Consider the following 20,397-nt stretch of genomic DNA (forward strand, 5'->3'; position numbering starts at 1 on the left):
ATTGATGATCGATTTTGCAATCCTCTACCATACACATGCTGCTTGAACAATCAGACCCCTCTATGTAGCCCCTTAGGACGAACAACATGAACTAACTAGTACCTTCGGAGCTCCCAGGGTCTCAACCACCAACCAAGGATTTTTTTCTTTTAAGAGCAGTGAGGCTTGTACCAAAGGTTGTTAATGCCTTTGTCTCCATTTGTGAGGAACTTTGTCTTTGTTTGTGAGGAACTGGGGTTCAAGGCCTGTGCAATGAGGTGAATACACTTTGCCTTTTAACAGAGCAACATGTCACTGAGTCATCAGGGAGGATCTTAAGTGATACAATCAAAAGTGTCCAAAAAGGGGACATATTTTTGTGGAAGAAATGATTTGAGTTCTGGTGAAACAAAGTGTGTCACATGCTACAGAAAACACATGCTGTGTTTTCATGCAGTTGTTTGTGAATGGAGGTTTGGTAGGGACCTCAGTAGTAAGTCAAGATTGAGTTCATGGAGGAGGGTTCAAACACAATGCCAACAGCTTATGTAGGTTCAGCAAAACCTTGAAAAAGAAGTCTATAGTCTGCAGCAGAACTCAATACTTTTTGAAAGTTCCCGAGACCTGAGCTCTTGATACATACTTGACAGCAGGATGGTGAGGTCATTTCTTGTATGATTTAAATAACTATTTCTACCAGATAGTTCCAAATATTGAACTAATGCATAGCTACCCAGAGATGACACATTTGATTTCTGAAGCATATTATTTTTAAGCTCGTTGTTTTGGAAACCTTAACTAACAAGGAACGCTGCTGAATGAAAAGCTGTGCTTACTGAGATTTTAAAAATGCAGGTGACTATTTGATAACATCCAGTCCCTGGCTGAGATGACTTCCCCTCTTCTCCCCTTCCACTAGTCCCTTGCTGTGTGACTATGTTCTATGTTGGGAAACTTCTGGTGTTCCAATTCCAGCTTTCTTGGTCTTGTAGAAACTCAGGGTGTCATCTAAGGAAGATTTGTTCTTGGTGCTCTCAGGAGCTCTGGCCATACCTGCCAGCTCTCTGCAGTGACATCTACCCACTGCCCCGGTGAGCAGAGAGAGATGTGTGTTGTTACCCTCAGCTTATGCTGGAGAAGGCTCTCTGTGAATACTGCCCAAGTCTGACAGAAGCAGACTCAATGCTGCGTTCTCCAGTCACTGGAGATGTATGTGATTTTGGGTGAGTTACTTAACTTCCCTGAACTTTGATTTTCTCACTTACAAAGTAAGACAAAAACTAAGATGGAGCAGCTGTCTAATTGGACTCACAACAGGTTGTAAATCATGCCTGGTGTGGAGAACTCTCTATACAACTATCTAGGGCTAGTGAAGTCACGGATGTTAGAGGAGAACTTACTACATAACTTCCTTAGACCAGCATAATCCCTAACTATATTTTAAATAAACTGTATTATCAATAGTTATGCTTATGCCCACAGCTAAGTGTAATGGTTGCCCCTCACCAAAGGAATGTCTCTTTGTAACAGAGACGGAAAATCACAATTGACCACAGTACAGAAAATAACTGATCTTGTGGCACCCAGGCCAGCAGAAGCATCTATAACACAGCTTCTGCAAACAAAAGCTCAGGAACACCGAAGGCAAGGAAGAGATATTGTGACTAGGAAGTCACTGTGAATTCATATTTCCTAAATGACAAGGAAACTTCCACCCATGATCCCTCCACAATATGGGGGCCTAAATAAGATGAGATACCACCAAGAGACATGCTAATGTGTAAGTCTTATGGGGCCACATGCCTAAACAAAGAAATACAGGTAACCAATGACTATAAAAAGAGGGAGAATTAGCCCTGCCCAGGGATGAGACCTTTAAACCATTTTTCTAATACGAAGTGGTCAGCCCTGAAATCGTATACATACAAGCAACACTAAACAGACTCAGCAGTTTGTATTTCAAGATTTATGTGGGGGCTGGAGAGATAGCTCAGCGGTTAAGAGCACTGACTGCTCTCCCGAAGGTTCTGAGTTCAAATCCCAGCAACCAAATGTTGGCTTACAACCATCCATAATGAGATCTGACACCCTCCTCTGGTGTGTCTGAAGACAGCTACAGTGTACTTGCATATAAGAATAAATAAAGCTTGGGGCTGGAGCAAGCAGAGCTGGAGGGAGCAGAGGTCCTGAGTTCAATTCCAAGCAACCACATGATGGTTCACAACCATCTGTACAGCTACAGTGTACTCATATACATAAAATAAATAAATAAAAAAGATTTATGTGTATATATACACATGCATAAATATGTAAATATACATTTATGCATGCCCTGTTCCTATTTGGCCTGTTGCTAGGAAGCATCTAATAGAGGTATATGTGGCATAGATGCTGTTTACCTCCTCGTGGCTGGAAATGAAGATCAAGAGAAAGGTGCCGGGTCCTAATATTTCCTTCAAGGGTAGTTTTCAATGGATCTAACTGTCTCCTAAAGGTTTTGCCATCGTTCAGTGAAGGCAGAGACCAAGCCATTACCAGAGGATACTTATCAACACCAAGGTAAGGAGCTGCCTTGGGGTAGCCTCATATGAGACTTTTTCCCTTTCTATGTAGGGTGTCTTTCACAGTTTTGAATGACGTTGACAGTGGTCAAAGTGTCTGGCAAGTCACAAGTTCTTGAAAGTCTCGGTGTGACAGCTGAGAGGGATGGCTCATTTTCCCCCTTCTGTTTTCAGGTTCCTAGTAACAGCACAGAAGCAGAGAGAAGTTTGTTTTCCTATCACATACCGTGAAAGCTGTGGTGTTTCTACAAGAGCGCACAGCCTCCGACCTCACTTAAGCAGAGAGTGAAAGTTCCCTCCACCCTTCCCAGGAAGTGGGGCTCTGGCTCCAGTGGGCAGTTTGGCTTCTGTAACTTAGCAGTGGGAGATCTCAGCAGACACTGAGATGCTTCTCTTTCTACCAGTGGATCCCTGCTGGATTTCCTGTGCTCGCCGGAACTGCTGCACCAACTCTTCATTTCTACACTTTCATCGGAACACCAGTCATCAACAAGGTTCTTAGACTAGGCATAGTATAAAAAGAAATCATCTGTGGGCTAACAACAGGCACATACAATTCCTAGGAGCCTCACTGGGTGGCTCATAACTTAGGCTTTCAGGGAGTGGTGGTGGTTGAATGAAAGTATCTCTGGTTCATTGCTCTGCCAGCAAGCTCTAGTTAAGGATGCTGTGGATGAGCAAGTTCAGAGTTTTCAGGGGCTCACATGGAGCCTGAGGCTGAATTGGGCTGGCTGGTGATGGACAGCATGGAAAAGGAGAAACATGTGCCTTCGAGGTCTGGGTGGAGTTGGAAGTCCATCTACTGATGCTAACTGGTCCTAACCAAGCCTGAAGCCTAAGTCCTGATGCCCGTTTTGTTCACATATAGTAAGCAACTGAATTAATTTAAATATTATTTGAATTGAACAAACACCTGCCGCTCGCACCTTGGTGAGAGAGGAAGCCCCTTTCTCTCTTGCTAGGCTCTCCCCTCTCAGGTTTGCTTCAGCCCTGGGTGTTACATCCTTCCAAAGGGGTGCTGAGCTATATGGAATTTGGAATCAAAGCTGAAGGCATCGTTTACTACAACAGGACACAAGCATGGGATTAAATGAGCTTTCTCCCTTGTGTGTTGTCTTTAACTTCCTGGTAGAATTGGTAGGGAAGATATTATAACCAGTAAGTAATTACCACCAGTGAGAATACTGGAGGTCACTGACTAGGAAAAAGGCAGGGACTTCCTTTGCAGTCAGTGGGGCCTACAGAGCTCTTCAGAGGTAGAACAAGGGAGGCTGGGTAGAACAGTGGAGGGCCAATCAGGGAAGAGCAAATGGAGGGAAGCAGCTACTCCTGCAGTTTAGTGTCACCAAAGCCAACAATGGGCAAGAGTGATCATTCTTCAGTGAAATGGTCTTTAAAAGGCAACACTCTGCAGGTCAAGAAAACTATCCTTGACCCACCACCATCTGGCTACTGTGGGTTGAGGTCTAAAAACCCTGGAAAGGAATCAATGTGGTTTGCCAGGACGGGGCTTCGAGAAGCCTGAGGTCACAAGGGTAAAAGTCAGGGCCACAGAGGTGGGCCAGCTCCCAGTTTGAACCTTGATAGACTTCCTCAGAGGACTGTTAGTCACCAGGGCATGAGTTGCAGAACAATGGGAGCAGTCTAGAATTCAAGCCGATTCTTTGGAGTGTTTTCTCTCTTGACAAATGCCCGATTCTCTTAAGAACAACAGTCAGTTCTTAAAGGTGTTGCCATCTTCCAGTCACGTTGTCTTAGGGCTTAAAATAAGAAGTCCCTGTTCCATTTTAAAGAGCAAATGAAGGGGAACAGAGGCTGGTACTAAAGCCTCGCCTAGATGAGTGCTGACAGGGCTCTTTGTATTTAATTTGCGGGTAGATAAGGATGTTGTTCTGCCAATAGACAATGCCCAGGCAATTATAAATGAAAGCCAAATTCCAAATGGCCATAATTCACATAATTTTGCCTCCTTTTGGACTTAAGAAAATCCAATTAATTCTTGAGAAGGTCTACATATTCTGCAAATTGAATGTTTGGCTGTGAAGAATAAATATTTGTTTATACAAATATATTTTGCTTATAACTTTAGATATTAAGTATTAAGCAGATTTTAGAGATGTGGCATTTTCTTCTTCTTCTTCTTCTTCTTCTTCTTCTTCTTCTTCTTCTTCTTCTTCTTCTTCTTCTTTTTTAGAAAAGATAACTAAGATTAATATTGACATTTTTTATCTCATAAAATGCAATGGATTTTCCTTTTCAGAAAGCCGTCATTGTGTGACCTGCCGAAATTCTAATTAAAAATTGTAATCACAAATGGCCTCTACTGGGTAGAAATATCCTGCATGGATATGATATTTCATTTATGCCCCCCAATAGCTCTTATCTCAGTTCAACCAGAGAGGACAAGGACATCATCATGGGAGACAGAGTCTGTATTACCATTATTAGCTCTTTTATTGCTAGTTCTTCTATTACTCACAAAGACCATGGCTTTTATGAAATATTTTGAATAGTAACAGTAAATGCCATCTTCCTAAGAGCCTTACGAAAGAAGGGGTGGATATTGGTCTATGTGTGAGGAGACAGATGCAAAAATCCAGCTGTTTTCTGTTTATGCTGAAAACCATCACTTTTGGACGTCTGCCTGTTCAGAAGGCAGAATTCTAGATGAGGCAAGAGAGGACGTGTTCAGAGATACAGTTCATGAGGGTAGAGGGACAGGGCTCTGAGCAGAGAGTGAGTTGCTAAGGTAGGTTAGAAGCAGAGATGCCTAATGGAGTTCACATTCACGCTCAGGTATGAACACAGCAGGTGGAGAGCAGCAAGCGAAGGCAGATGAGGAGAAAGGCAAAGCAGTGTTAGTGGCAGCTGTATTCCAGACAGACAGACAAAGAGGTGTGCATGCCACATTTGGATACCGGTCCGCAACCTGCTCTGCAGTTCTTGTTCTCTTTACAGCCCTGGTCAGGTCTGTGACTGCTCCTTGCCAGTTTCTCTATCTGTGGAATGCTCCAGAGTTTTTCACTTAATATTTGGATTGTGACAGCCCTCACCAGATATCCAAAACTTCTGCTTTGGATTTCTTGGCCTCTATCTGCATTTCTCAGCTGTGTCAGGCCATGAGGACCAAGATAGATAGTTTCTGACAGTGCTATGCTGCGCGTCTTTGGAGCCTGAGGCAAAGGAAGAAGGCCTGTCCACACATTAGGATTTCATGTTACATTTAGTAGCTAAGTTTTTCTAGGCCATTAAAGGCATTGACAGAGTCTGTTCCTTTCTATTAAAACAGAAAGTAAAAACTTATAATGAGTTCTGCTTTGATTATAAATGAGATACTTACATTAAACAATGTTGCATTTTAAAACCTCTATCTTACATTATTATTTTTTACTTCAACACATTACTGTGATGTGAACCCCCCCCCCAAAAAAAAAAACTATTAAAAATATGCAAGAGCATGCACAGGGCTTTTGCCTCAGGCTCTAAGTTGGCTTGGGAGGTTACTACCGAGAGTCCATGAATGAGAATTTCTTAGGCTTCTTTTACTGTTTCTTCTCCTTTTTCTCACTGATCAATTAGTGTTGCCATTGAAATATTTCTTGGAAAGAAATCAACTAAGTGGAAGACAGATGATCATTGAGTCAGAGTAATCTGAAAGATACTTATTGTGATGCTGTGGTGGTGTGAAGAGTCATATGCTCGAGTGCTTGATCTCCAGTTGGTGGAAATGTTTGAGAAGGATTAAGAGGTGTGGCCTTGTTGGAGAAGGTGTGTCACTGAGAGTCGACTAAAAGCCCATGCCCTTTGAGTTGGCTCTCTTTCTTTGCCTCATGGTTGTTGTCTCAGCATAAAAGATTTCAGCTCCTGCTCTAGCACCATGGCTGCCAGCCTTCTGCCATGCTTCCCACATGAAGGGCATAGATTCACTCTCTAAAGCTGTAAACTAGCCCCTAGTTAAATGCTTTCTTTTATAAGTGGCATGTGGCCATGGAATTTCCTCACAGTTAGAAAAGTAACTAATTCAGCTGGTTAGTTTTCTGTTTGTGTTTGTTTGTTTGTCAATATGACTCTTTATTTGAGGAACTCTAAGTTGAAAAAAAAATGCCTCCATCAGATTGGCCTGTAGGCAAGTATGTGAGGGTATTTTCTTGACTGATGATTGATATGGCAGGTTCCAGACCATTGTATATGGTGTCATCCTTAAGGAGGTGGTCCTGGATGGTGTAAAAACTGGGTTGAGCATGCCAGTAAGTAGAACTCCAACATGGCCTATGTATCATTGACTGGCTCCAGGTTCCTGCCTTGTTTATGACCTGACTTTTTTGGATGATGGGACTACAAACTTTAAGATGAAATAAACTATTTCCTCCTGTGTTATTTTTGGTCATGGCATTTCACCACAGCCATAGGAACTCCAACCATAAGACACCTCTTGACTCAGAATTACTCTTTCTATTCTTTGCCCATGAAAATTAGGATTGGAACAGACCTCCCTGTTACTTCTGGAGGATTTGCCAAGGCTCAGGCTGTGTCTTCCTTTTTCCAACAGAGGTGGACATGAGTCAGCTCTTCCTATCTCTGAATTCCACCTGCTTTCAGGAAACTGTATTTTGGTGTGTTCCATGTAATACCCAGCAGAGAGAAGGCTTCATGTAAAACTACGTTGAGATGCTCAAGATGTCTACTCTCTTGATAGGGTGGTAGTCTTACTCATTGATCTCTTCTAATAATTCAACAAGTAACACAGACATGTCTACACTAATATAGAAACAAAACACTGCAAGAGAAGAGTCTCAGCTCCTGGTTGATGGAAAATACTCAAAGATCATGGGGCTAGGGGAAAACGTACTAATATTATTTTGCTAAATGAACATAGCAATAAAATGACTCCTAATGACACACTGCTGTACCTACATGCAGAACATTTCTCAAGCTACATAAGAAAAGCTTCTTTTTGCAGTAGATGGGAATTAGCAAAGTGACCCAGAACTGGACTTTGTGAAGAGAAGGAAAGACTTTGCATCATTCAGTCTTAAATATGCCTATTTGTCTGACATCAATCAATTATTGATTGCTTCATCTTCTCTTCAGAATCAGAGTTCAGAGGACTCTAAGAAGTCTCCAGAACTCTTGCCTTTTTTCCCCTCCTAGGAATATGAACAGTCAGCTACACACAATAGAGTTCTGGCTGTTTTGGTTATAGGATGACCCTCGACACAGCCATGCATTGTTAGGCAGTTGACATGTGTGTACCTACCTGGGCATGCTCCTGGCTGGGTACAGCACTCAGACCCGTGGCTGCCATGTATGTGCTACCAATGGTCTTGATCTTTTCAACACCACTGAACTTTGGCTTGGAAAGCAGCTGCAGAGCAAAGACAATCATTTAGTCACTCAGCTGGGTGTTACAGAAGCCTAGGTGTTACAGAGTCATTCTAGGATCCTAGACTACAACAAAGGGCAAGCCACCCTCCCTCCTTGAGCATGCAGGGAGAAAACATGTTTATGCATTTCATAAGCCTATCCCCTTGAGGAGAAGAAGACAACACAGTGATGTGCTTGGGATACACACGAACTGTCAAACTTAGGTAAGGAACCAGTGTAAATTATGATGCAAGAGACAGTGGCTGGAAATAACTCCCCAGCTCCATTCATGAAAGGCACCTAACAACACTGATTTGGTGTGTAAGGACTTCTCTTCATGTTCTGCAATAATCGGTGTTGAGGACAGTCTGTGCCACCCCAAATAAAGACCTCACCCTTCCATTGGTCCCAATCTAACATTTCTATCTCAGCATCAGCTATAGGCTTCTATATTCATATTCATATTCTGGCATGGTGGGAAGGCTAAATCTAGGCAGAAACCATGGGGGAATAGTAGGGATGGGAGGAGACTCATTCAGAAGGGCAGGCTCAAATGAACAACAGCAACCAAAGACCAGGGGCATGCTTTCTCAGTCTTGTGCTATTCAGAGAATAATCTTCTGGGCTTAATGACAAAGAAATCATGTGAGAAAATTCTGGTGCCACATATTCACACAGCCACTGTCATTCACTTGTCAATATTAGGAAGCCTACATCTTGCTGTAGGCAGACTGCAGCTAACATGGCACTGCTTTCACTAGACACATGGTGTAAGAGCAGAAGTCTTTGATTGTCGTGAGTCCTCTATGAACATCCACAGGGAACTCATGGTGGAGATGGGTTATGGAGAGCACACAGGATCCAGCAGATACTTGGAACTGCATAGCTCATGTTATACAATATCCTCATATCCAAAGCTGCAGTGCAGAATCAGGATGAACGTACACTCACAGATGACCAATGTCCTCTGTTTTGTATAATATCAATAAGAATGGTGCAGCTGCAATGGCCTTGAAATCACACGTGTGGGTTTTTCTTTCTTACCAGAAAATAGGAATATTATTCTCTATTAGACAGAACATTACAAGTTGAATAATGATACCTATTTCAAAGTCTAAACTATATTTCATGTCCCTTCTGGAAAATGATGTATTATCCATACATAATGCTTTGTCAACAATAAAGTCAGCCATTCATAAACACCTCAATTTGGCATCTGCCAGAGACCTTGAAATACACACCATGATGTCAATAATCTATTTCCATAAATAGATTGATTATATTTTAATATATAAAGGGTTGGACAATTATTTTTCCTGGAGCTTAAGCCTCTCTCGAAAGTCTTACTAATGAATTTGATGTAGATTTAATAGCTGCTCCCTGCAGCTATATTAGCTTCAAAATAAAATGCATCTTCTCTCCCCGCAAATCATCCAGTGTGTGAGGTACAGGTTATGATTTGAGCTCCCGCTACCAAGAGTTATGTGGAAAGACAAGTCTGAAGGAATGTAACTCTTCAGAACTAATTTCAACTGTGTAGGAAACACACACTGTGGGGGCGGGGCACACCTGCTTTTCAGGTAAGTCTCAGCACTTACGTCATCAAAGTCAGCAATGATCTCATTCAGGAGCCGGAGGCATTCCAAGCCTTCCTTGTTCACGTCTGACTCTGTGTAGAATTCCTTGAAGTCAGGAATGGAGGCAAACATGACGCAGACACAGTCATAGGACTGGTGGTATAGCTCCTGTGCCGAGAAAGAGAAGACTTGAGCACTTGGTGACCTTCGTGCAAAGGCCCTTCAGATGTGTGATCTCATAGAGATGGCAATGTTTGTGGAGAGTTGGGAGCCTCTCCCTGCCAGCCACACAGGCAACACTAGCCGCTCAGTGCGCCTCCACTCAAGGCTGTCCATCTTTGCTTTAATGGAACCCTCTTCATGCTTCCTGGAAGATGCTATTGATATATGTCCCCACTGACTTGTAATTAACCCAGTCCTGAGCCCTTCAATAGCTGCCAGTGAGACAGAAAAACCTTTAAAACGCAGATACAAGTTCACTCAGCCACTAGCTATTAGGAGTGCTTGTGTGAAACCTGTCCTCTCTACCTCAGACAGTTTTCATCTACCAGAGGCTGAGTTAGAACAAAGTGCCCTTCAGGCAACTGGAGGGAAGTAAAATCCATTCCTCGAAGAAGAACAATACTGTATTCCAATAGTGTGTTACAGTCCCATCCTTTGGATGTAAGTGCGTTTTCCTTTTTATTGGCTCTTGCAAGGAAGTGATTCCTTTAATTGCAGCAGAAAGAATGAATGAGATCCACCCCCTTTCCAGGCCATTTATTCACATGGCATGGAACCCTGACTGTATCTGTTTGCAATATCTTTTCACTTCAAGTAGAGAGAGACTCCTGGCCCTTTGTATAAAGACAGTAAAACCACAACATCCCACATATGTAATTTAAATTGTATAGGGACATTTTCATAGTCAATGGCTTTCAGAAATGAAGGGCTATGGGTGGGTTTGTCCCAGGTGTGGAGGGCCTGTCCATGGCACAGCAGAGTGGCCTGGTGCCACTGTGTTTGCAGTGCACCATGGGAACAGGTGATTTTGCCAGGAAGTGTGAGGGAAGTTTGTTTGTGTGAGGGAAGTTTGTTTAAATCAGACGGACAACCTCTGAGTGGAAACGGCACTCCAGGGGCTGATCCTGCCCATGTCCCTGGCAGGGAGCAGGTGTGACTCTCTAAGAACACTGTCAGTGAGCTCTGCTCCCACAGAACCTAGGCCCATCTGTTGGTTGGCAGGGTGCAGGCTTAAACAGCACTGTAATTCCAGGTTTGAGTGCCTCGTAGAAAGACTAGTTTTTAACCTTCATAATAAACACTTCAGGGCATGACAACCCATAGGAAGGTCATAACAGCTTCAAGGCAAAGCAGATTCGAGCCAAGCTCCCATTCCCAGGAGCTCTCATCTTACAGGGCTTTCAGCTACTGTCTCCAGATTGGTGAATACTGCAAGAATAGCATCAAGGATCTCCTTTCTTCTCTGGTTGAGATGGCCTGCAGTGCAGACATCTCTTCACAAAGCTGTTCTGTGAAGGGAACTTCCTTTCCTTTATAGGCAACTCGAAGCACATGAGACTGCCAAGGCCGAGTTTCAAGATTGCTGGCTGTAGCTCAGCAAGCAGGACACCAGTGAGGAGAGAGCAGCTAGGAATCCATCCTGGCTGATACCATTTAATAAAAGTGGTAAAAGATGCACTGATTCTCTTCTTAAGGATAATCGTACATGCACTCCACCCCCAAACTGACATTGGCATTAGTCATGCTGTGGTTCTCAGATGGGGATGTATAAGAAAATCAGTTATGGGGTTTCTAAGAATGGGAATACCTGGGTCTCATCACTGAGAAAATGAGCTTCATCCTTAAGAATGAGCTCTGAGCATCCACATCACTTTAAAAAGCTTAGGGGATGTTCTGACATATGATCCTGATAAACAGCTGTGGTCAGAAGCAAGTAAAACTCAGAGGGATTGAGGACCCAAAAAAGGTTTTCAGCTGGCTTCAGAGATAAGTTAGGAACAGCTCCTGCATTCATGGCAGACCATACATACAAGTAGAATGGACACTGCTCATCCTCTCTTCTGCAAAAACAGTCATCGGGAATCATTAGAGAAATGTCAGGGGTAAGCAGAGACACTGTACCTCTGGTTCTGAGATTCAGGATTCCTAGACGACTATACCTGAAACCAAGGGAACTCCAGTGGTTTCTAACTTCCTTCGCACTGATGAAACCTGAAGGCTTGGAAGCATAACCTGAACTCACGGACAGCTCTCAGCTTTTGCATTGGGCATGGAGCCAGAGTGGACCACATGCTGACTGGTGGGTGACCTAAGCTTGGGGACACCCCAGAGGATCTAGGGACTGGATGAAGGCAGGAAGCTAACCCTTGAGACGATCCCGCAGTTCAACTGGGAATGGGTGATCATACAGCTCTCACAGAGCATCATCAAACTTAGATGCACGCACATATGATTATGCTATTGGAATGCAAGGACTAGAAGGACTGTCACCAAGAAATCACTTCTGTGTCCTGTTTCTGTTAATTTGTCAATGTATCAAGCTCTCCCCTGATGCTGCACTAAAGCTGGAACTAACCTTAAGGGTCTTCTTGTCACTCAGGATAATTCAAAGCCCTTTCATCAATAATTAAAATGTTCTGTCCAAAGAGTGATCAGAACTCTGGACCAGTTGACCTGTGTGGTGAGGGGCTGGGTACAGTAGGATCTTATTCACTCATTCTGACACTTTCTTTTCCCGCCAGAATCTGCTAGCTGTGTTCCTTTCCAAATCACCCAGGATGGTGAACATGGGGAGGAAATGTTTGGGGTACAGGCAAGTTTTCCATTGACTGTGTCGCCCTCAGCAGCGATACCTTACTTTGCCCCCATACATGTTTTTGATGGCTTGCTGATGATTACTTACTGCTTGCTCGTTACTGGGCTCTTCGCCTGTCCCCCATGGTGAATAGCGTGCACACACCTGGTTGCTATGATCCCCTCAGTCTTGTGCTCTCAGACCATTCTAGTTCTCAGATGGAGTGTGTTTTCCTATCCAGGGAATTTTGTGAGACAGGATCTAGGTCAAGCCCCTGCTGATGCTCATTCTCAGCCTTCGTGCCTGAGAAGAACAGCATCTTTGCTTTCCAAGATCCTTAGAGTGTAGTTATAGTCCCAACTTTCCAGCTCTGTGGGCCTAGTTGCTCGGGTGTAGTTTGTTCTTGGGATTTTTATCTCTATCCTGAGTTTCAGGAGCTTTCCAGGATCACTCAGAGCCCTAAGTCAGTCAGTCAGCCAGTCAGTCAGTCAGTCAGTCAGTCAGTCAGTCAGTCAGTCAGTATTAGGCTACAAGTTATAGGAGAGGCCTCATTATGGCCCTTAGAATAAGTCTCATTTTCACTACATTTTTCCCCAATGTTTAGTTTCCTAGTCAGTTCCACACAGGTCAAAACTATAACCGAGTCTCAAGTGGAACATGCGCAAGTTTTGCCCACTGTTCAGTAGTTTCTATGGGACACAAGACTGAATGTCTGTTAGTGTTACAACCTAAGAGTCAGTTTAATGCTTTGTTCTACAAACTATTGAGAAATGTCCAGGTTGCAGTAGTTAGGGAGATAGATAAAATAACAATATAGACCCTGCTCTTAAACCACTGAAGGTTGGAGAGGTAAACAAGTGCAGAGAACATAAAAACAAATGGAGAAGATTGGCCAGGAATGGCAATGCTTGCTATTCCAGTGTCTCACCAGGCTGGGAGGAGTTAGATGTATTCTAGAAAATGTCTGGAGTTGTGTTGATATTTTCTCTTCCAGACTTAAGCTACTCCACTATAGTGTCTGGTCTTACTCATGACTCCACTGATATCTGTATAGATTGTTTAGTACCATGATCCCAAACTGTCAGGCAGTACTGTTCAGGAGCTCATGTAATTAATAGCTCCTGAGAGTGTAGTGCAAACCAATCTGTCCTACGCATAGGTAAGGAATGCTGTGGGGGTTGAGCTGGAAGTCCTTGAAGGGCTCTCATTTACAGAGTATATCCACAGAGTGTCTGCTGATCAAGCCTTGGTTCCCTGAAGGAGACCACCTGGCTAAACATACACATAATTCCCTTTACCTGGGGCCTCAGGAAAGGATCAGCTAGGTGACAAATGCAATCATTCTCATCATTAGATGAGAAGAATGGGCTCTGATCTGTGTTTAAGGCCTACACAGTGGAGAGGACCAGCCTCTGGGTTTCCATCAGGAGTGTACTATCCATAAGGCAGGTGTATGGGATGTCTGGTTTCATGAGGAGGGTTAAGGGTATGCCCGAGAAGCTGGATTCAGAGCAATGCATTCCGTGCCAGGCTCTGAGCACAGGCACAGGGAGTGATAGCCATCAAAACAAAAGCTTCAGCAAATTGCTACAGTGATTAAATAATTCTTGAGTCCTTGCTATGAGGGGAGGTTATTTTCTGCTTTATACAATGGGTAGGGGGAAAAGACACACTGATGAACCCTTGCTGATATAGGTGATGACAAGCCCTGATATTTTACCAGGTATTTTTATTTCCAGAAAATTACTGTGTGGTAAAGGATGACCAAAGCTACCAGCATTTGCCCTCAAATGCAACCACCCCCCACAGACCATGGCACAGAGGAATACGAAGCTGCTTCCTTGGACTTGGTCTTACGGGGTGGATTCAGGACTTTGTGTGATATTCTGTGCCTGCCTCTCTCGGACTCAGTACTAAATATCCCATGACTTATCTACCAAGCACAACTGTAGAGAAAGTCATCCTTTTCTCCCTTTACAGATGGCGAGACCAAGGCTCAGATGTGGAAAGCTCCTGGATGAAGGCTGCAGAAGTAGGTGACATTGACAGTAAGATTTGAAGCCAAGCTGCCCAGCCCCAGGCTCCTTTCCTGTTCCTCTCTTCCTCTTCTGATTACTGCTGACACAGCGCTATCAACTTGACTGCATTGAGAAATGCCTGAGAATTTTCTGGGATGCCTCTGGCTGTCTTAGCAAAGAGCTTTCAGAGATGATTAGACCATGAGGGCTCTGACCTAATAGAGAGCTCATTCTGTTATCACTAGAAGGTAGTGAACACGAGGAGGCAGGGCCATTGGAAGAAGTATGTCATTTGGAATGTCTCCTTGGGGCTATGGCGTGTTCTGTCTTAGTATACTACCTTTTCCTTCTTTCCAGGCACTGTGATGGACCGAATCCTTTAAGCCCATGAACTAGTTCTCTCGTATTTCACTCATATTGACACAGAAGGAACGAATGTTATTGAAGAGGCAGAGGAACTATGTTTGGGTGTTTATCGCCTTCCTGCCTGCACCATGGCTCTTCCGAGTTTTCCCTTCAGTCCCTCCCTGCAGGCTGGAATCTTCTTCCCTGTCACTTGCTGCTTCTGTCTCACAGCTAGTTTCTAGTACTTTCTTTTCAGAGTCAGGGATCTCTTCTTTACAGTGGACTTGCCAGAGCCTGAGAGCCACTCTCCTGATGTGTGTGACAGACTGTGGCCTCCAAGAGGAGTCAAGAGTGGCCATTCTGTTCTGTCTGTTCCTGTATTTAGGCCAGCCCCAGCTGACTCTCATGACAGGAGCAATAGAAGCAGGCTGCATTTGGAATCGAATGAACAGGAGCTGCAAGATGGCCAGTGGGCAACAATGTAAGCTTGTAGATATGAGTTTGGTTTATAGAAAGCATGGTAAATGGAAAGAACCAGCCCAAAGGCTTTCCTCTGATCTTCACATGCACACATGACACATGCAATCACTCACTCACTCACACACATCATTCTGGTAACACAGAATAACAAACAAGTAAAACCTAGAAACAGCTAGAGGTATAAGAGGCCACCAATATAAATAATTTCTTAGTATGTACAGTGATTTAATTTCTTGTGACCAGCAACAAACAGGGTTCTGAGAAAACTACTTAGGTCAGAAAATACAGATGACAAGAGGAACACATACTTTGACAGGACTGCTACACCCTGCACCCCGAGACTTCTCAGTCACTCCTTTTTGATTCTCCACATCAAATCTTACTATATTTGTAAATTGTAATTTAATTTTACTAGCGGTACATCTCTACCTACAAATGTGATACATTAAGCACCGTTAAACCCACAGTAAAGTCAATGAAAATTAATATACCCAGGGGAACCAAACCATAAGCAAAGAGCAGTGGTTGGAAATGTGACTGTCTGTTCTCAGCATGGGTTTGAGCTGCTGCAAGCCTCCTCACAGGAGGATGCTTGGCGGCCTATTCTCCCAGGTTGAGTTGATCTGGGGATGAGTTCATCTCTCCGGTGTCCTCTGCTCCCTTCATATTCTCTCCCAACCCCCAGAACAAATATCCTGTGGAGAAGAGTGTGCTTAGCCAGCTCTAAAGCACAGAGTGATGCAAGCAGTGCTAACCCCATGGTTTAAACTATATGCAATTAGAGATCTTTCTGCTTTCTCTTGCAGCTCAGCAATATTAAAGAAAAAGCAAACACCAGAATACTTGATTGCCCACGCCACTTCCATATTTCAAAGACAGTCTCAATGCTGTTAAGTATCCTCAGATATCCATTTTTCTCCATTCAAGATGGGTAGACACAAGTCTGTGTGTGCTTGAATGGGAAGCTCTTTTTTTCCCCTCCTAAGTACTGCCTTTTTCTTTTTCTTTTATTGGATATTTTCTTTATTCACATTTTAAATGTTATCCCATTTCTCAGTTCCCCCTCCTTGGAAGCCCCCTACCCTATTTGCCCTTCCCCTGCTTCTATGAGGGTGTTCCCCAACATACCCACCCAATCCTGCATCCCTGCCCTTGAATTCCCAAACATTGAGGCATCTATTGAGCCTTCACAGGACTAATGGCCTCTCCTCCCATTGATGACTGACTAGGCTATCCTCTGCTACATATGCAGCAGGAGCCATGGGTCCCTCTATGTGTACTCCTTGGTTGGTGGTTTAGTCCCTGGGAGCTCTGGGGGGTGTGGTTGGTTGATACTGTTGTTCTTCCCATGGAGTTGCAAACCTCTTCAGCTCCTTCAGTCCTTTCTCTCACTCCTCCATTGGGGACCCCATGCTCTTAAGTTCGTGGCCTCAGGAATTATCTCAATGTCTTTGAAATTCCAAGACCTTGAAAGTTTCCTAAGTAACCTGACAACATGGAAATGCTGGCTTCTGGACTTCTGGGTTATTTTGGCTTCCTGACTTGGTCTCTATCACATGTGTGTTGGTATGGAAGTGTCCTCCATGGATGGGGGGAAGAGGCCAATTAGAGGACTTGTGTGGGAATGTTGAGCCTCTCAACATTCAGAACTTGACATGATTAAGGAAGAAATTTTGAATTGCATTTCTGTTTGCACACATGTGTGCCTATGTGTATGCCACACCTTGAGTATGTGGAGGTCAGAGGAGTTGGCCAACTAGTGGATTTGATCTTCTTTTTCCACCATGTGGGCCCTCAGGATTGAACTCCACTCATCAGGATTGGTGGCAATCACCTTTACCCATGAGTCACTCCCCTCCCCCCAGCCTGGAAGAAATTCTTAACAAATTATTTGTTCCTTAGATATTAGAAGGCCTTGCATTGTCCTTTCCTTATTCAAGGTTATCCTTGAATTTGTTATGTAACTGAAGATGGTTTTCAACTTCTGATCCCTGCTGCCTCTACCTCTCACTTGCTGATGTTACACAAATGAGACATCACATCTGGTTTATGAACTCAGGACCTAAAGAATGCTACACAAGTGTCCTAGCAATTAAGCTCTGTCTCTTAGCTTTTCCCGAAGTCTCTATGAATAGTCAAGCTTTTCCCAGTGTTTCTATGAATAGTTAATATCCCCTTGAAATGGAAAATATGAGGCTGACTGTGGACATGCAGTGTGAAGTGCCATAGTATGGTAGCCTCTCCAGAGGCCTTTAGCCTCCAAGCCCACCGTGACCCCGCCCAGCTCCAGCCTGCCCCTCTGACCTCGTTTTTCAGGCTCCTGGCCAGGAAGTGTTCAGCCACATGTGCAGGAAGCACGTTCTCCAGCAGCACTCGGTTTAGGTTCTCCATGGTTTCTATCTCCTCCCGCTCTTTTTTGAACTTGTTCTTCCATAAGAAGTCTAACCTACAGTAATATTCACTCTGTTACAAGAGGACACAGAGGTGAAGAGACAATAGGCAACTTGTCCTGCCAGAGTGGAGGTCATCAAGAGAAAACACAACAAGAGAACAAAGCAGCACAAAGAACAGTCACCCTCCCAGCAGATCCCCATGTCCCACCCAAATATCTGTCAATCACCATATAATACAAAGAAGAAGCTGAGGAATGAGAGAATCCCAGCAACACGGAATGGGGGCTTTGGTGGCTTACAAGTTAAAATGACAATAAGCCTCCTCTAGATTGACAATAATCAGCTTAGGTGTTCTGGTGGCTTACAGATGAAAACAGTTGTAAGTTTCCTTCTAGATCATCACTAGTCAGCTTGAATTATTTTTTAAAGTAGCATAGTAGTATGAAAATGATGAACAAATAAGAAATTCAGGACACTTCCTAGACAATGATTTGTATCATATAAGAAATACTTTAAACTGGTGGTAATTTATCCTTAGAATTTGGAAAGCAGTCCCTGCTACTACAATTACATGTTTGTTTATTATAAAGTATAACATTTCATTTAGGTTTTTTCATTTAGCATTGCACTGTGTACTAAGAATGCCAGTACATTGTAGATGAGAGTGTATGTTGATATTATTGAGTTAGGAAAGGGGCTGTTGTTAAAATATACATGTTCATTATTTATGGTGTATTATAATACAATATAAAATATATGAGCCAGTATTATTAATACTGTTGAGATAGAGACATCTATTAGCTGACAAAGGTAGTCTTTGGCCTTGCCATCATTTTGTGTCCCCTGTGATACCAGTAACCTTGAGTAAAACCTTCTGTCAAAAACGGGTTTCATGAAGAGGGCAACTTTTAGCTACTGACACATACATGCAAAGGAGAATGAAATTAAGTATTTGCTGCTGTACTGGCTTGATTAATTATAAAAATTACAATGCAAATTGGAATAGTGCATACACACACACATACACACACACACACCCTCTCATGCACAAGTATGGATTCTAAAAAAAATAAATTCACACTTCAGCCTGAAAGAACACTAATCTGTTTGACTCAAACTATATGTGATGCACTAAGAAGCATCTCCTTCCTTAGTGAACACATTTATTTTCACCTCACACAGTGAGGCATTTTGAATCTTCAAAGCTTTACATTTAAGTCAAATTTCTCACACACTATATTAATAGAAATTGTGTATTGTACTGGTGGGAAAAGCCCTTTATCTTGGAAAATGCGTCATTTTGTTTTTTGGATCTGCAGGCAAAGGGGCAGTATATTTGGCTTAAACTAGAATAGAAGAAGCAGACCATTGTGGGGTATCAAGAAGACACAGGTGAAAATCCAAAGCCAGGCACAATTGGCAGGAATGTAAATGAGACCATGCCCTAAGAGCCATCTCAGGCACTAAGACCCCTGCATGAAAGTTCAAGGTTTCCATGAGCTGCTCAGCTAGCAAGAGACTGCTCAGGTGTTCTTCAGGTATCACGGGCAAACATTTGTTAGTCTATTAGAATGAAATCTGTAATTTGGAAACAGCTGCATGGAAGTGATAGTTTGTGTACTGGCTGGTTTTGTATGTCAACTTGACGCAAGCTGGAGTTATCACAGAGAAAGGAGCCTCCCTTGATGAAATGTCTCCATGAGATCCAGCTGTGGGGCATTTTCTCAATTAGTGATCAAGGGTGGGAGGGCCATTGTGGGCAGTGCCATCCCTGGGCTGGAAGTCTTGGATTCTATAAGAGAGCAAGCTGAGCAAACCAGGGGAAGTAAGCCACTAAATAACATCCCTCCATGGCCTCTGCATCAGCTCCTGCTTTCAAGTTCCTGCCCTGTGTGAGTTCTTGTCTCGACTTCCTTTGGTGATGAACAGCAATGTAGAAGTGTAAGCTGAATAAACCCTTTCCTCCCCAACTTGCTTCTTAGTCATGATGTTTTGTGCAGGATAGAAACCTTGACTAAGACAGTTTGTTTGATTATCTTTCTCTGTATCTATGGACTGTGCATCTGTCTACCATCTATCTTCTACCTTCACCTACATATCTTCCTGCTATGGTTTGGGTTTAATTTACATAAGTCCTGAAAGGTTTAAGTGTTGGAAATTTGGTCTTCAGTGTGGCAATGATGACATAGAACCTTTAAGATGTGAGGGGCAGTTTGATGGGAGATCCTTTAGTTACTGGAGGTATCTCCTTGGAAGGGACTGGAGACTTGGAAGACTATCTAGCTTCCTGTTTTGTGATATAATCCTTCTTACCCACAAACCTGCAGTACAGTGTGATGTATCCAAGATGGCCTTCACTACAGCTGAGATGGTGGCAGGACCTTGCTCTTGAATGTCTAAAACTTTGAATATGTGATAAACTTCTTTTCCTCATAAATGTAGCAGGTCTATTATCCTTCAGTCTACCAGTCTGTCTGTGTATCTGTCTATCTATCTATCTATCTATCTATCTATCTATCTATCTATCTATCTATCTATCATCTATCTATCTATCATCTATATAGTCATCCATCCATTATCTATCTCATCTCTAGCTCTTTTTGCATGTTAATTATATAATTTAACTATAGCATCAACCAATAATGTATATCTATTTATGTATCTATTAACTCTATCATCTCTCCATTGTACTACTTTTTCAAGCAATGAAAACCACCTCGGATCCTTGCTCCTATGTATAAGCAGTGTTCATAAGAGAAACCCATGTTGAAATGTTTAAAAGGAAACAAAGGTGTCTATCTTGAACCACTTGTAATGAAGTGAACAGTGAGTGTCCCAAAAGGTAGTTCCAAACCCTGGGTCCTGATAGCCATTACTAAGGTC

At 43.1% G+C, this 20,397-nt stretch overlaps 1 protein-coding gene across 2 annotated transcripts in view; it reads right to left on the bottom strand.

The window, feature by feature from the left end:
* Window positions 1-20,397, bottom strand: part of Adcy2 (adenylate cyclase 2) — a 395,840-nt gene that overhangs the window by 13,760 nt on the left and 361,683 nt on the right. For both annotated transcript variants that reach the window (XM_031360381.1, XM_031360382.1), the window contains 3 exons: window positions 17,426-17,584; window positions 9,503-9,649; window positions 7,798-7,905 (listed from right to left, as the gene is read on the bottom strand). In XM_031360381.1, coding sequence (XP_031216241.1) covers window positions 7,798-7,905; window positions 9,503-9,649; window positions 17,426-17,584 — 414 coding nt within the window. The remainder of the gene's footprint in view (window positions 1-7,797; window positions 7,906-9,502; window positions 9,650-17,425; window positions 17,585-20,397) is intronic.

The sequence above is a fragment of the Mastomys coucha genome, unplaced genomic scaffold (genome assembly GCF_008632895.1).
Source record: "Mastomys coucha isolate ucsf_1 unplaced genomic scaffold, UCSF_Mcou_1 pScaffold8, whole genome shotgun sequence".
Lineage (NCBI taxonomy): Eukaryota > Metazoa > Chordata > Mammalia > Rodentia > Muridae > Mastomys > Mastomys coucha.